Source organism: Pseudochaenichthys georgianus, chromosome 9, assembly GCF_902827115.2.
Source record: "Pseudochaenichthys georgianus chromosome 9, fPseGeo1.2, whole genome shotgun sequence".
Taxonomy (NCBI): Eukaryota; Metazoa; Chordata; class Actinopteri; order Perciformes; family Channichthyidae; genus Pseudochaenichthys; species Pseudochaenichthys georgianus.
In genome coordinates, this window is record NC_047511.1 from 39856616 (window position 1) to 39872267 (window position 15652).

At 45.3% G+C, this 15652-nt stretch overlaps 1 protein-coding gene across 1 annotated transcript in view; it reads right to left on the reverse strand.

Moving 5' to 3' along the window:
- Positions 1–15652, reverse strand: part of bin3 (bridging integrator 3) — a 37982-nt gene that overhangs the window by 3561 nt on the left and 18769 nt on the right. The window contains exons 4-8 of the mRNA XM_034090370.2: positions 12675–12736; positions 10412–10548; positions 6351–6391; positions 1827–1968; positions 491–625 (exon numbers count right to left, since the gene is read on the reverse strand). Coding sequence (XP_033946261.1) covers positions 491–625; positions 1827–1968; positions 6351–6391; positions 10412–10548; positions 12675–12736 — 517 coding nt within the window. The remainder of the gene's footprint in view (positions 1–490; positions 626–1826; positions 1969–6350; positions 6392–10411; positions 10549–12674; positions 12737–15652) is intronic.

The following is a 15652-nucleotide window of genomic DNA, read 5'->3' on the forward strand; positions in this document are numbered from 1 at the left end:
CTCATTCATGTGCGTGAGAATAAAGATGTAGAATATAAAATAAGTGTGACTAATACAAAATGTAGCAGCAGGTAAAAAAAAAACAGGCAGGGATTTCCACTTCAAAGAATGCTCATTCGGAGTTCAAAGTACACCATAGAACTCTATAATTGTCATTAGGCTCTGCGTTAATCTGGTTAAGTAATTAGGAGCGTGCCAGCGACGGTCCCGAGGAGGAAATGACATGGCCAGGCAGGTCTGGGGTGGGGGAGAGGGGGGACATGGTGGCGCTAAGTTGAGACACCCAGCTGCTTTAAGAGAACCTGCAGGTTAGAGGACGACTCCAGACAGATGAGGCCTTCACTTGGGGGGGGGGTAATCATATTAAGAGAGAACTGAGGGAGACAGACTGCCAGGACTGTACACTCCCTTCCTTCTTTAGAACAACGCTCCCTGTGGGGGGGTGTGTTGTTGGTGCATCTCCAGGGGGGTGGGGGGGGGAGTCACTAACCTGAGCCCTGATGAGAGCCTCGAAGCTGGGCTGGAAGTAGTCGATGCGGCTGTGGTAGAATTTGGGCATCTCGTCCAGCAGCTGCTTGTTCTTCACATCGAAGTCCTCTCTGACCGGTCGCAGCTCCTCTCTGGCCTGGGGTGAGGGGGGGGGGGGGGATAAAACATCAAGTCACCTCTAACTTCACATCCTTTCAATTCACCGTTTCACATCATTCACCTGATCAGAGTTTCATTCACCTGATCAGAGTTGAACTCGTGTATTTTTGTCATTTCTATTCAGTTTAATATGTCTATTCTTATTTTATTTCTCATTATCCCTGTGTGTATTAATATCCGTGTTCCTTTGTCATTCTGTTGCTGCTATAACATGGATTCCTACGCGGACCCATCCTTTCTTATGTTGGATGTTTTTACCATCCATTTTACACATTCTTCCACAAGAACTAAGCGTTGCCGATTTTGAGAAAAACAAACAGCTGTGAATAGAAACAAGTTAAAGTGTGTTGGCACTGGAGCCTTCTTTAGGTTTCATTCTTATTCACAAGAGAGATATTTGCCTAATTCCCACGGAGAAGCAGTGCAAAAAAGAAAAGGAAAAAAAGGCTGTAATCACGACCACAGTGAGGAGGAGTGGGTAATGTGGGCAGACTTGGCTGCGAGTGGACTCCAGCACCACGGATCTGTGTGTGAATGTATTAGTGGGTAGTCTACTGCAGGCATGGAGTTATGGAATGCACAATGAGTATGTGTGAGAGGGTGAGAATTTCTTTATTCAAGGGAAGGGGGGGGGGGAGTTGCTATATTAAAACAAAAACATATTGTTTATCCGCTCACATTAGTTAGTTTTCTCCATGCCGGTTGAAATGGCATACGAGTGTTTTGTCAGGATCATTTCTTTAAGTGCGCAGGGATCCAAAGGGCAGGGATGTAGGGGCCTCTTCAAGGCTTTGTTCCCCTGACAGTGCTTTTCTCAATGTGTGTGGGCGGCTCGCCATGTAAGGATGTGTTGGAGGCAACAGCATAGGCAACACTGCAGCGCTATCTGTGAATGTGTGCGCTTGTGTAGTGGCCTCACGGTGTGTGCGTCTACGATTCTCAATTACGTGCCTGTAGATGTGCAGCAGTGCCTTTTTGAAACAGCACTACTTGAGAGCCTGCTAGCTTGCGTGGGTGAAGGAGCGCACATGTACAGTATGCATGTGCTCAACTATTTCTGTTCATATCCAGTCAGCATTTGTGTCTTTCTCCACTTATTGTGTCCCGTTTACAATGCATGTAAGAGCAGGGGAGGCGTGCCCCCCTGCAGGTAGACAGGGGGGTGGACCGAGCTTTACCTGATGCAGTTTGACCATCACGGGCCCGGTCTTCTCCTTCTCCTCATACTTCTCCACTTTGGATTGCAGCCGCTTGTAGTCCTGCAGAGCCTGTTCCCGGCGCTTCACTGCCATGTTGAGGCTGGGGAAGACGCCACTGTACCTGCGACAAACCAGCACATAGACAGCCTCAGACTTCCTGACAGCACCAATGGGCCACTAAACAAAATGCAGACACCAGTGTGTGTGTGTGTGTGTGTGTTTTCTAGGAACCGAAGTGAACAAAATCATTAAAACAGCTTTATTTGCTTTGTAAAATTAGACGACTTGCATTCGGCACGGCATCCTATCTTAATAAAAGTCGTTATGAATGAATCAAATCCATCTCGTCAACATCTTATTGTAGAGGTACTCTGGAACCCCAGAGGACAACTCTGCATTAAACCTCCTCTAATCTATTATCTAATTACTGTAGTTCAAAATGGCATGAAACAATTCATTTGGTGACAATTATCATAATTCAAATGAAAATATATTCTTGCAACGAGAATCCTAGTGTTCAGCCCTAATAATAGGAAAACACTCATCTGTAACTTAGCAACAGGAGTCTGTGCTTCATCCTGGGACTTGTGCGCCGTTTGTGGATGCTTTAAAGCAGGAATCGTAAATATTCCACTCAATATATTTAAAACAAAATGTAAAAATGAAGCTGAAAGGATTGATAGCGGTCATTTGAACTCCTAATATATGCATGATTGATATAACATATGCTTTATAAAAAGGGCCCCGCATCATGTGTTTAAAACTGCAGAAGTTATGCATCATTTAAAATAAATAAACATACACATACAATGATACGATAGAAATAAGACAGCCGCATGATATATCATTAAATGTCAAGATGTCATTAACAAAACATTCAGTGGTGAATTAGTCACAGATCAGTGACAGTGTTTTGAGAAAGCAGGCCACAGCATGATTCCAACAGGTGCCTGCCACATGCGAGTCAGAGATCAAAGCAGTTGTAATGAAGGTTGAGATACAGCGTTTTTCAATGGCTCATTTCAAGCATGTCACCAACTGTGTAGGCACAGGCTTACACTAGTTTACAATGTGAGCCCATCGCGGTGTTAGGCACAGCATGTGTGGCTCCCTGGGTTACGCTTCTCTCCGTGCCAACCCCTGCCCTGCTCTGTGCAGCGCATGAGGTAATGACTTAAAACCTGTGCCGTGATTGTGAAATCCTGGTGTGTGCACCTTACCACAGGGCAAGAGGAGGGGGGGGGGTAGAGAAAGCAAAGTGAAGCAGACAAGCACGGATTGTTTCCTACAGGAAGTGGAGCAAGGAGTGGTCTTGTAGCGTTTGGGTGACATCACGGAGCTCAGCCCAGCCCTGCGGCCCACGCTCTACCGCTATTTATAAAATACCCCTTTGGCCCAGTTTCTGGCAGGGGTGGACGCCGATCCTCAAGTCTACTATCTGCTCCAGTGTACACATACTTCGAGTGCCGAGGGATTATGCAACCGCCCTCCAGGCATGACCGCTTTCCAACACTATTGGCCGATGACCACGCGGCAACAAACCGCCACAAATGCTGACCACGTTCTCGCCGGCGCGCTCACCTGGCAGCGCGGTGTCATTTGCTCATGACACATCATCATGGCACTCACAACACTAACAGCAACCACTATGTGTCAGCACACAGAGACTTAAGGGCCACTGCTCTCCTGAAGTAGGAGGCGGAAAAGCTAGACACAAAGCCAATTTGTGTGTTAACCCTTTCCTTTCCGTTCCATGCTGATGTCTCACTGTTACCCCCCGAGCTCTCCGTGTCCAGTGATCCTGCGGGGAGAATATGCGGCAGTGACCCTGGGTGAAGGTCAGCCTACATACTTTGTAATGATAACATTTCATTATCCCTCGATGTCCTGGCCTTGGCTGGACAACTACTGGTCAGCGGGAGAGGTCTGGATGAGGTCTCACCCGGTTGAGGGCCGCACGGGGGCCCAGAGCCCACCACTGCCCATGTGACAGGTCAGGGTGTGGCGAACAGGCTGGATGGAAATAGCATCTGGACCAGAGTATGTTTATGAGCAGCTGCCAATCCACAGCCAGGCCGTTCTGACCCCAAGTCTGGTCTAGACTCCCTCGGTCTAGGAGGCTGGCTGTCCCTTTTGACATCACCCTCACTTAACTCACTACTGCGAAGAACACACAGAAAACCACAGAAAATAGGAAAAAGGGAATTGTTTTTGTGCAAATGACCATCTCTTAAGTGTCAGAGTCAGATTAAGACTTAAGAGTGTCAGATAAGGTTAAGATCAGAAAGGAACATTCCTAAAATATGATTGCTGTGAAAATAAAATAACTACCACCTGTCGTGTAAATGGTTGAGACAACAATAATTGTGATGAGCAGAAACTCCTTTGTCTCTGCAAAAGCAAAGTTTGACCTGCCACGACATGTCTCACGTCTTGTTGATCAAAACAAAGACGACGTATGCAGCCTGGATACACGATACACCCAGATAAGATCGGGGAAATGCAGACAGACAACCTCAGAGCAAACATTCTGGGCACATTTCTTACAAAAAAAATCTACAAAAAAAAAAAAAAAAAGGTCTGGTGCCCCTCCCGTAACTAAGGCCTCACATCCTGCTCCTGATTGAGAGTCATCGCTCAACCCGGGGCAGAGGTCTCTAAACAGGCTTGACTTCTGTCTCACCCAAAAGAGCATCGGAGCAGAAGGGTTAGGGTGAGGAGGCCTAGATAACACAAATGCCTCAATGCCCACGCACTCCCCCCCCACATAGACACCATGATGTCACTCTCTGACCCCGCTGAGTGGACACACATCAGGTCGAGGCTTGAGAGAGAGAAAGAGACACAGGGGGAGGAGGGGAGAGGGGGGGGGCTGCCTCTTCCTACTTTGTTTATTGTATATTTTAACACAAGTATTAAGGATGCCAACATCTTAAGTAGCAACAACACCTGGACACGAGCACGTACCCGACTTACATACTTACACACACTCAACCTATTCAAGGTCTTCCATTAAAATTCTCCTTTTCAACTCTTCTCTAATTGTTTTTATGATGACACGAGATCACCAATAGAGTATGTAGCAAACAATGAAGAAATGTTCATTAGTGACGGACTAATGGAATCTTAATGGAAGCTTTAAAGTACAGCAGCTTTTGTGTCTCAGTTCTTTCAGAAAGACACTTACTAATAAAACTAATAACCAATAGTGCTGTGTTTTTAAGAGGGGGGGGGGGTAAATAATGAGGCCAGTTTAGCTTGGCTTCAAAACCATTTCCTCTGCTCTATTCCGGAGTCATGCCAATGACTACGTTTATGACACAGCACTCCCTCTAAATCTGGGCTGGGGTTGATGTTTGTGTATGCATGTGTGTATGTTAGTGTGAGAGAGTCCTGAGACAGTTCTTCTCCTCAACCAATCCACGGCTCTGGGCCCTTTGCCATATTATGAGCCCGCCCACACGTCCGCCTGCCGCCCACCAGGAAGAGGAAATTAGAACCATTCCATCCTGTCATTGCTCCGCCACCAGAGCACACACGAGGAGGAAGACACACACACACACACACACACACACACACACACACACACACACACACACACACACACACACACACACACACACACACACACACACACACACACACACACACACACACACACACACACACACACACACACACACACACACACACACACACACACACACACACACACACACACACACACACACACACACACACACACACACACACACACACACACACACACACACACACACACACACACACACACACACACACACACACACTTCTGGGATTCAACATAAACTTGCAATGAAAACATGTGCACACGCTCCTCTCCACAGCATATGAATTATCTTCGGGGAGGAGCCAAGAGGAGGAAGCAAATCCTTAACAAGAGCTCCGGAAGACGGGTGGGAGAGTCCAGCCACTCCCTCCTGTACCTCTGCTTTGCATGTGCGTGTACAATATGTGTGTGTGTGTTTGAAAAAGTGCAGCTTTAGGAATGGAATAGCACTCACCGCCTGCTCAAATGGGGGCGAGTATTAGGAACCAAATAAACTTTCTTCCAGACGCACTATACAACCACAGCAGCAGTACTAGACCCTGGCTCAGTTTTACAGTCTTGAGGCTTAGCTGTGGTCCAGCACTACCAGTGTGAAGAACAGATCCCGGTCAAACTATACAAATGTCACAAGGCACTGGACGTGATGTGCCCAGTCTGTCACTCATAACAACATCTGGAACATTGAGCCACAGAAAGTGAACTCAAATACTTTTTTCACCTTCCTGTGATTTTATAATGCACCTATTGCCTCTGTATGGTCCTAAGTTGACAACTCCACTAACCTGCTTCAAACAAATAACTTAGAAACTTATCAGCAACAACTTTCTGACCATAGGCTGATAAAGACACATTTAAAAAAGGCAGCCGCTTCACTTTGGCAGTAACAAGTGAGAGAAATCCAGATGCGCACTTACTTTTTCAGAGGGTCGATAACAGTCTTCTGGATCTGGTTGACCTGTAATAAAAACAACAGTTGTTACAATAAGAAATGGCACTTCTATATAAAAAGGGAAGAAACATTACAAATTGTTATTCATTGTCAAATGTAGTTACATCAAAATAGCGTCTTCATCTCTCGCTCATTAGCTGCAAAGTGATGGCACTGAACAAACATTAACAATTGTGTGTGTATTTCCAACAGAGCACACAAGAAAAAATAACACGGGGAGTCGGGGGGGTGTCTTGCAAAGAAACTTTCGTGACATTGACTCTTTTATTGTACACAAGCCCCGAGGAGGAAGCCTTGAATATTCATTGAGCTCGCGATACAAAAGGATGGAACTGTCAGGGGACGGACATGAAAGCAAAGCCCAACTGATTTCAAATCCTGTGGAGGGGTGGGCTGCCTTACAAGATGAAAGTTCTTTGCAAACAAACATTTTAACAATAACAGTTTATATTTTCCTGCATTCTCCTTCTGGTTACCAGAACCGACAGGGGAGGGGGGAGGGAGGGGAAGGGGGGTGTTAAATGGAAGTAAACGAACATCTCATCTCGAGGCCTCCAGTCCCGAGTCTCATCGACAGAAGTTGGCGCACAATTAATAAAGTTTCCAGCGTCATTTACATTCAGATTCAAAACGACTGTTATTGTTAAATCTCCGAGCATGACAGAAAGTTAGGGTGAAGCGTAAATGCCGTGAAGGAGAATTTAAAACAGAGAGATGTGAAGTGACAGCTGCATGAGAACAGTGAGCAGCTCCACTAATCATATGTTCACTCGTGATTCGATTGATAGTCAATCACACAGCAACGGAAAAAGCGAGATCGCAGCTGTGCTCGGCAAAAATGCCCTGACCACCTCCGAGAACATACAGCAATCCTCCGCGCGTCACACAGGCACATTTCCAAGCACACAATGGTTGATTGTGGTTTGAGGGAAAACAGAGAACCAATAACAAATCAGTACATGGGAATTCACATTCTCTGTTTTACATATTCACACCAGCCCCTTCTCTGACTCGAGCTGTGCCGCTGCTTCTAAGGTGAGAGCATGCAGCGAGGAGGGAGAACAACAGCGGCAGATTTGCTTAAGCATGCTGGTGCCCTCTAACCTCTGCCCCTTCCCACAGAGAGAGGGGGGGGGGGGGGGGGATAGAGCTATTCCTTGGAGGCCCTGCAGAGCCCGAGGCCGACGCTCCAGCAGTAGTCTCTATCAGTGAGTCACGGGGCAGAGGCCATCCCGGCACACAGGCCTCCCAAAAATACACACAGATCGCAGAGGAAATCAATATCCCTCCAAACGGAGCATCCTCTACCGCGCTGCCGCCATCTTCACCGGGGCTCAGCTTCGGCAGCAGTGTGCCGGGGGGGCTGAGCGCCCTCCTCAGCCCCAGAAATAAACACACAGACCTGGGCCACTGCTGCCTTCATTATCGCAGCACGTTTTATCTGCTGGCTCTCTCACTTGCGCGCCCCGCGGCAGAACATCTCGTCTCAGCGCGGAGAAGAGCAAAGGGTGGATGCTTTTGTGTCTGTTTTTGCAGGAGCAACAGTGTTTGCTGTCGGTGCCGTCAGAATCAACAGTCAGCTTGAAGGGGAAGCTGGAGTTGTGTTCCAGTGAGCTGTGCAGGATTCTAAACACCTAGCAAACCTGGGGTGATATTCCACATAGCAGGCCGACCAAAAAGTGCTCACAAATCACTATTTTGCCTTTAGCTGACTCTCAGCCACACAGCCCAAACCGGGAACTGAACATTGTGTTAAGGCGAGGATTTTTATTTAGTAAGACTGAAGGAACTGAAAAGAAAATCAGGTGTGACCTAGCTGTCAGAATCCACTCCAGATGAAAGTGTGTTAAAAAAAACATACAACTACGTCAATATAGTCGGTGACTGTTGTCCTCCACAAGAGAAACACTGATCTGGGATCAGAGTGCCTCACTGAATCAATGTCAAACACGTCCCAGTCAGAACAGTAAAACGACACAACATGGAGACAGAACTAAATGCTATAAAGACACGCTGTTCCTTCTGCTACAAGAGACTGGTTGGAATATGAAAATATGAAATCACATTTAAATAAGAAATGACTAAGAGACATGATGAGGGAACTGAGGAGAAATGGCAAAGATAAAGGTTAACGTTGGGCCAGAAAGAAAAACTAAGCAGGGAGCATGTGGTGCTGGAATATCTTTAAATGTTGCGAAAAAAAGGTGAATTTTGAGTACTCATTTACACAATCCAAAAGACAAGTGTGCAAGGCAGTTTTGGTGTAATACTTTATTCTTCACTTCCAAATTCGATATGGTAAAAAAATCTGAAGAATGTTAAACACACACACACACACACACACACACACACACACACACACACACACACACACACACACACACACACACACACACACACACACACACACACACACACACACACACACACACACACACACACACACACACACACACACACACACACACACACACACACACACACACACACTAAAGATTTCAAAACATATATGACATGTCATCAGCTAGTAAAATAATAATCCAGTTTTCAATGAACTTTAATCAATTAGTTTTAACTTGAAGACATGTCTATGAAGGTTTGTATTGCATCACGGACATAGTTTCCCTCACATTTCTTAATAGGTCAAGGTTTGATTTTATATGGAAATTGAGTGTCCAATTTGTACAAATCCACATTTCCGGAGATACTACATTACAATTGTATCACGGAATAAACACAATGATGCTTCTTTAGGCAGGTATTAATGTCTCCCTCTTGTTGGATCATTGTATGTTTATGAACATATTGTGGTTCACAAGTGAATGTGAAAAGAAGGGAAAATTGTTTGCAGGCAACAAATGTAAAAAAGCCTCGAACACCTAGCAGCAGGGCAATGAGTCAAGAAAACACAGATGGGAAAAAGTCAATCGGTATATGCCTTAATGTGATCTTCTGTATTTTCTCCTCTTGAAAGTCTACCCTTCACAGTGCAATGCCTGGAGCGCGCACACATGCAGTGCTACTATGATTCACATTATAACTACCTGTGGCCATGATTCTAATCAGAAACCTGAAGTGCATCCCACAAATAATCTGACAGCCAAAGAAGAGATCTTCACAAAGTGCAGCAGTTCTGGAAACAAATGTCTGCCTATCTATGCTTTCCCCTTAGGACAAAATATACAAGAGTGCAACACACAAATATTACAGGGAAACAATTCAACACTCTAAATATCAAAATACAACATAGGAAGTGATAGGACTATCGTGTAGCTGTACTCGCTGTGTGTTTGCATTTGATATGGCAATATCAGGCTGGGTCTTCCTGTTGGATTGTGTGTCCGTCTGTAAGTACAATCAGACACTTTGGTGATTACTTGGATGTTCTTTATTCTAATCAAAATGTAAGCCAGGTAAGGTGTCTGTATGTATTATAATATCAAGCCAAAAATAAGTTGTTACACAGGAAGCAATCACATTGTTGCGGTAACTTTTCAGGACTATGAGGATTGATGTAACAAAGGGTTGAACTGGAGTCAAATATATCAAGTTAGCTAGCAGTGCAACAGACTTGCTCACTATGAAAGCTGTGAACAAAGATACTTCAATATAATTGGTGGTCGGACATACATTTTTTTTCCTTTTGAGAAAGGGCCTTTCCATTGTATGAGTTATTTTAGACACCAGTGAGTCACACGTGCATCAATCTTCACAGCTGATAACCAGTAGCCTGAGCTTATAGAGGATGATGCCACAGATGCTTTTCAAACGCAGCAGAAGGAAAGACATACGGATAGTTTTTAGTCCACAGGCTTCACAATATTGACAAATATGGAAACACGCATTTTCAACAACAAAAAAAAAATCTAGTTTCCTACTTTGTATGTCTGAGGAAGGACATTTCCCCCGATACTAATCTAACGGTGTCCGTGCCAATGGCGATTGCCAAGGAAACAAAGCCGAGAGAGACAGCAAACAAGTCAAATGAAATAGTTATAAAAATGTGTGAAAGAATGCGAGTCTGACCTTCTCCTGGTTGAAGGAGTCCATCCTCTTCATGGCTGTGTCTAAAGCAGTCATGGAGTCCAGGAAGGCCTGGTCCTGCTCACACAGCGGGTTGCTCAGCAGATCCCCAGAGATCTTCACTGCTGCTTTGGACATGGCTGGCACACACAGAAACAAAAAGCAGATGTTAAAACAGAGTTAAATAACTTATTGAAAAGACAATATTGTAGACATCAGCCAATATAAAATAGTTACAGAAGATGTCCTTGTCTACACATCAAAATTCAACACGATATTCTTATTTAAAAAAACATAACTGTTTTAGAGGATTACCCTTACGGCCCGTCTACACTACAGGCATCGAAAAATGCTTTCAACGCTTCGCCCATTTACTTGAATGGGGTGACGTAGAAGATTTTGAATCTTCGCCAAACTGCATTGTGGGGAGCGGAGCATGGCTTCGAAAGCATCGTGAGCATCAAAAGTTGAGCAATGTTCAACTTTTGATGCTCCCGATGCTTTCGAAGCTGGCATCAGCCAATCAAATCCCATTTATGCAAATCCCGCCAGCACAGGCGCTAGCCAATCAAACCGCGTGCAAGCTGGGAGAGCCAGACCGCAGTTCATTTCCTCATATTCCAAACGAGAAATTACGGGAGCAAATCACCCGGTTCTTTCCGACCAGAACTATTTACCGGGATACAAACCGGAGGAACCAGGCATGGAGGGAGGTGGCAGAGACAGTGGGTGAAACTGGTAGGTTTTCGCCTGTTTGGGGAGTTTATATCCAGTTTACTTCGTTTTAACATTGCTATTGCTTTGTATCTCGGGGGCGGGAGATTCATGTGATTGGTTGTTGGTCGCGTTGCTCGCAAAAAAATCGCCAAGCTTCAGACACGCCCAGCTTCAAGATTTTTTGATGCCTGTCGTGTAGACGGGCCGTTAGGCTCAAAGTGTTCAGTGCATGTTTGTGGATTGGTCTTCAAAATAGGACTTTTGAGAAATTAAGACGAATAGCAGACGGCACAGTGCTGCCCCCACTTTTAAAATCTGAGGGGTTGCTCGGGGTGTCTGCCGTGTTGAATATTTACCATCGAGAATCCTTGCAACGCGTCTACACTGACAGCACCAATTACTGTAAATGTGCCCTCGTCCCACTTTGTTTAGACACAGAGCACATATCAGATTATGGCTTCACAGTCAAAATAAATGAGCCTCACCGAGGAGATGCACACTGACAGGAGAGGCCATGGTGAAAATGGGCTTCATGGAGATTTGGAACAGCCATCGGTCTCTTTTCACACTCCCTCTGGATTCTCTCAAGACCAATTTTCAACCAATCAATTATCATTGTGTGGCATTTCTGCATCTCTCGCCACGTGACAGGTAACAAATTGCTTGATTTGGCCTCGTCTGATATGACCGAGAGACGTGTTTATTATAGGGTCTTGAAAAGCAAAAAGGTGACTCAAGGCAGATGATTTAATTATGTGGGTTCATAAGGTCCAAATAAGTGAAGCTCAAGTCCCTTGTAATCACCTGGGGCAGAAACAACACGAACAGTTCCTCTTAGGATATAGTCCCAGTTATCTCTGCCTTTGTTACTTTGTTTAATTAAGCATGTGAACCACCGTAAAACATATTACTGTCCCTCTGCAGATAATTGCAAGTGAGTTCAATAGAGCTCTGCATAACACCATCCTTGAGTTGATAAATGACAGTCAATATAGAATCAGTGTATTATGCAGTGCTGCCATGCAAAGTAGGTCCAGTTCTTTGTTTGGAAGCAGTTGGTGGAGACCTGTGCAACAGATGGAATCCATTAACGATAATGAGGGCCTGACAGCTATGACACTTTGATGATGCAGACATCCATATTTCAGAGCACAAAGGAGAGGAAATGAAGAAACCTCTCACTCCTCCACCCCCACAACTGACTACTTACCACAGGCCATGTCTACTGCTGCTTCCCAAATACACAACTCCCAAACCAACAAATAAGCAAATGAAAAGTAGAGTACACATGGTTTACCTACACTCAGAAATTCTAAACACACACTGGGATGGCCTGGAAAAACCTGTACAAGATTAAAGCGGAGGCTCGCACCCTCTCGTCTCATTTGTCGAGTCGTTCAGAGAACTGAGGCACCACCGAACAAACCAAGATAACCAACGCTTCTTTCTAGCCCAGAAGAACCTGCCAAGCAACATCAAGTATGTTGGGGAACAAGTGGAGATCAATGGTGCACCAGGCGGCAACACACAGATTGGTGGCAGAACACACCTAAATCAGCCTCAGTGCTTTTCTTCATGTCCTTGTGAAGCTTTTTCGTCTGATCCTCCAGCCTGTAAGACAAGAAGAAGAATGATCATCAGCCGGCTCCATGTCTAGTAACGCAGCAAAGCTTCGGCAGCACTGACAACCATTTGAAATATGGGCTGAAATGTATTAAAAAAAAAAAGGACATTAGTCAGAGACAGAACGGGAAAAGACACCATCTCAATAAGCGTATAATTAATCTAAATATATATAATTATTATACGCTTATTGAGATGGTATATATATATATATACATTTCAAAATCTATTCAATCCTGTCAATACATATTGACATGGAAAAAGAACACCTAGAAAAGGAAATTAGTATAGATAAAAAAACATGGTTCAAGAAGGAATTACACATTTCAATGATTCCACATAAAACGTTATTATAACACCCGTTAGCTAATTAATAACACAGGGAATCCTTCTTGTTACTGTCAACTACATTTCCGCTCAAAAGCATTAATGTCTTCAATCATTCCACTGCACATATTCCATTGATGGGTGTTAAAAATGGCAATTACCAGACTATGGAGGCAGAAAACACACGCCATTCATTATATCAATTAAGGCAAACGAGGGGTTTAGAGTCTCCCCTGAGACTGCTGTCATATCACGTCTCCTGGTTTGATGGAAAAGGGAACATGGTGGTTTCATTTCCATCTCTGCTTTGAGGGGATTATATTAACAAGGCGCACAATAGCTGTGTAATCCCATGGGATTTCTGGTGGGGCACTATGGCCACTGGCCACAAGATTGAAGGACATTGTAAACCTATATGGTTATGAAAACCACAAATGGCAGTCTGGTGCCTTCACACTCAGGGATTTGCCAGTTTTTTTAAATTGATCAGCAGCTGGGGAATAAACAAGCGGTGGGTTACTCTAACATAATCACATGTGTACCAAACATCCATGTGATTATATGTTTTGTTCCCTCTTAACCCTAAGGAGCTGGACATATGAAATGTTGATTACATTGCATTGCATTTAGCTGACGCTTTTATCCAAAGCGACATACAATAAGTACATTCGACCAGGAAGACACAACCTTGAAGAAAACAGAATCATATAAGTACATCAGGTTTCATAGAGCCCAACATTTCAAGTGCTACTCAACTGGCTATAGATAAGCCAGTCCTTTACTAGTATATAAGTGCTCTGTTAGCAGTTCTTAGTTAGTAATTCTATCGCTCAAGGTGGAGTCGAAAGAGATGAGTTTTCAGTCTGCGCCGGAAGGTGTGTAAGCTTTCTGCTGTCCTGATGTCAATGGGGAGCTCATTCCACCATTTTGGAGACAGGATAGCAAACCCACGTGTTTTTGCTGATGGGAACTTGGGTTCCCCTCGCAGCGAGGGTGCAGCAAGTCGTTTGGCTGATGCAGAGCGTAGTGCACACGCTGGGGTGTACGGTTTAACCATGTCCTGGATGTAGGAAGGGCCAGATCCATTCGCAGCATGGTATGCAAGTACCAGTGTCTTGAAGTGAATTCTAGCAGTTACCGGAAGCGAGTGAAGGGAGCGGAGGAGCGGAGTGGTGTGGGAACATTTAGGAAGGTTGAAGACCAGACGAGCCGCTGCATTCTGGATGAGCTGCAGGTCGGATGGCACATGCAGGTAGACCAGCCAGGAGGGAGTTGCAGTAGTCTAGGCGTGAGATGACGAGAGCCTGGACCAGAACCTGCGTCACTTTCTGGGTCAGCTGGGGACGTACCCTCTGGATGTTGTAAAGCGTGTATCTGCAGCAGCGGGTTGTAGCAGCGATGTTTGCAGTGAAGGACAGGTTGTTATCTAGGAGCACACCCAGATTCCTTGCAGTCTGAGTCGGGGAAACAACAGAGGTGCCGATGTTGATTGTTAGGTCAAGAGTGGGACAATCTTTTCCCGGAAGGAAAAGCAGTTCAGCCTTGTCAAGGTTGAGCTTGAGGTGATGAGCAGACATCCACTGAGAGATGTCAGCTAGACAAGCAGAGATGCGTGCGACGACCTGGGTCTCTGAGCGGGGAAAGGACAGAATTAATTGGGTGTCGTCAGAGTAGCAGTGGTATGAAAAACCATGCGGGCTAATGACTGATCTGAGCGAGTTTGTGTACAGAGAGAAGAGGAGGGGACCAAGAACAGAGCCCTGAGGGACCCCTGTAGTAAATTGACAAGGGTCGGACTCGGACCCTCTCCAAGTTACCCTGTAGGTGCGGTCTTTGAGGTATGAGGTGAGGAGGGAAAGTGCAGAGCCTGAAACTCCAAGTTCTTGGAGTGTGAAGGAGGGTCTGATGGTTCACCGTGTCGAATGCAGCAGACAGGTCCAACAGGAGGATGACAGAGGAGAGGGAGGCTGCTTTAGCAGTGTGCAGTTCCTCAGAGACAGCAATGAGGGCAGTTTCTGTGGAGTGACCTGCCTTGAAACCAGACTGGTGCGGATCAAGAAGGTTGTTCTGATGGAGATAACAGGAGAGTTGTTTAAAGACAGCGTGTTCAAGTGTTTTAGACAGGAACGGGAGGAGAGAGACAGGCCTGTAGTTTATAACATCAGACGGGTTGAGAGTGGGTTTCTTTAGGAGAGGGTTTACTCTTGCCTCCTTGAGACTGTTTGGAAAGTGACCAGAAGTTAGAGAAGTGTTGATGAAATGGGTGAGAAACGGTAGAATATCAGGAGCGATAGTCTGAAGGAGGTTTGAAGGGATAGGGTCCAGAGGACAGGTGGTAGGGCGGGCAGAGGTAATGAGGGTAAGAACCTCACGTGGAGAGAGAGGGGAAAAGGAGGTCAGTGTGTGGGTGGAAGGAGGGTCTGGTGACCCAGCGGTGAGTAAAGGTGAGGCAGAAAAAGAAAAGCGAATATCATCAACCTTTTTTTCAAAGTGGTTAACAAAGTCGCTTGACAGAAGTGAGGAGGGGGGAGGGGCTTTGGGGGGGTCCAAGAGGGTGGAGAAGATGGAAAATAGTTT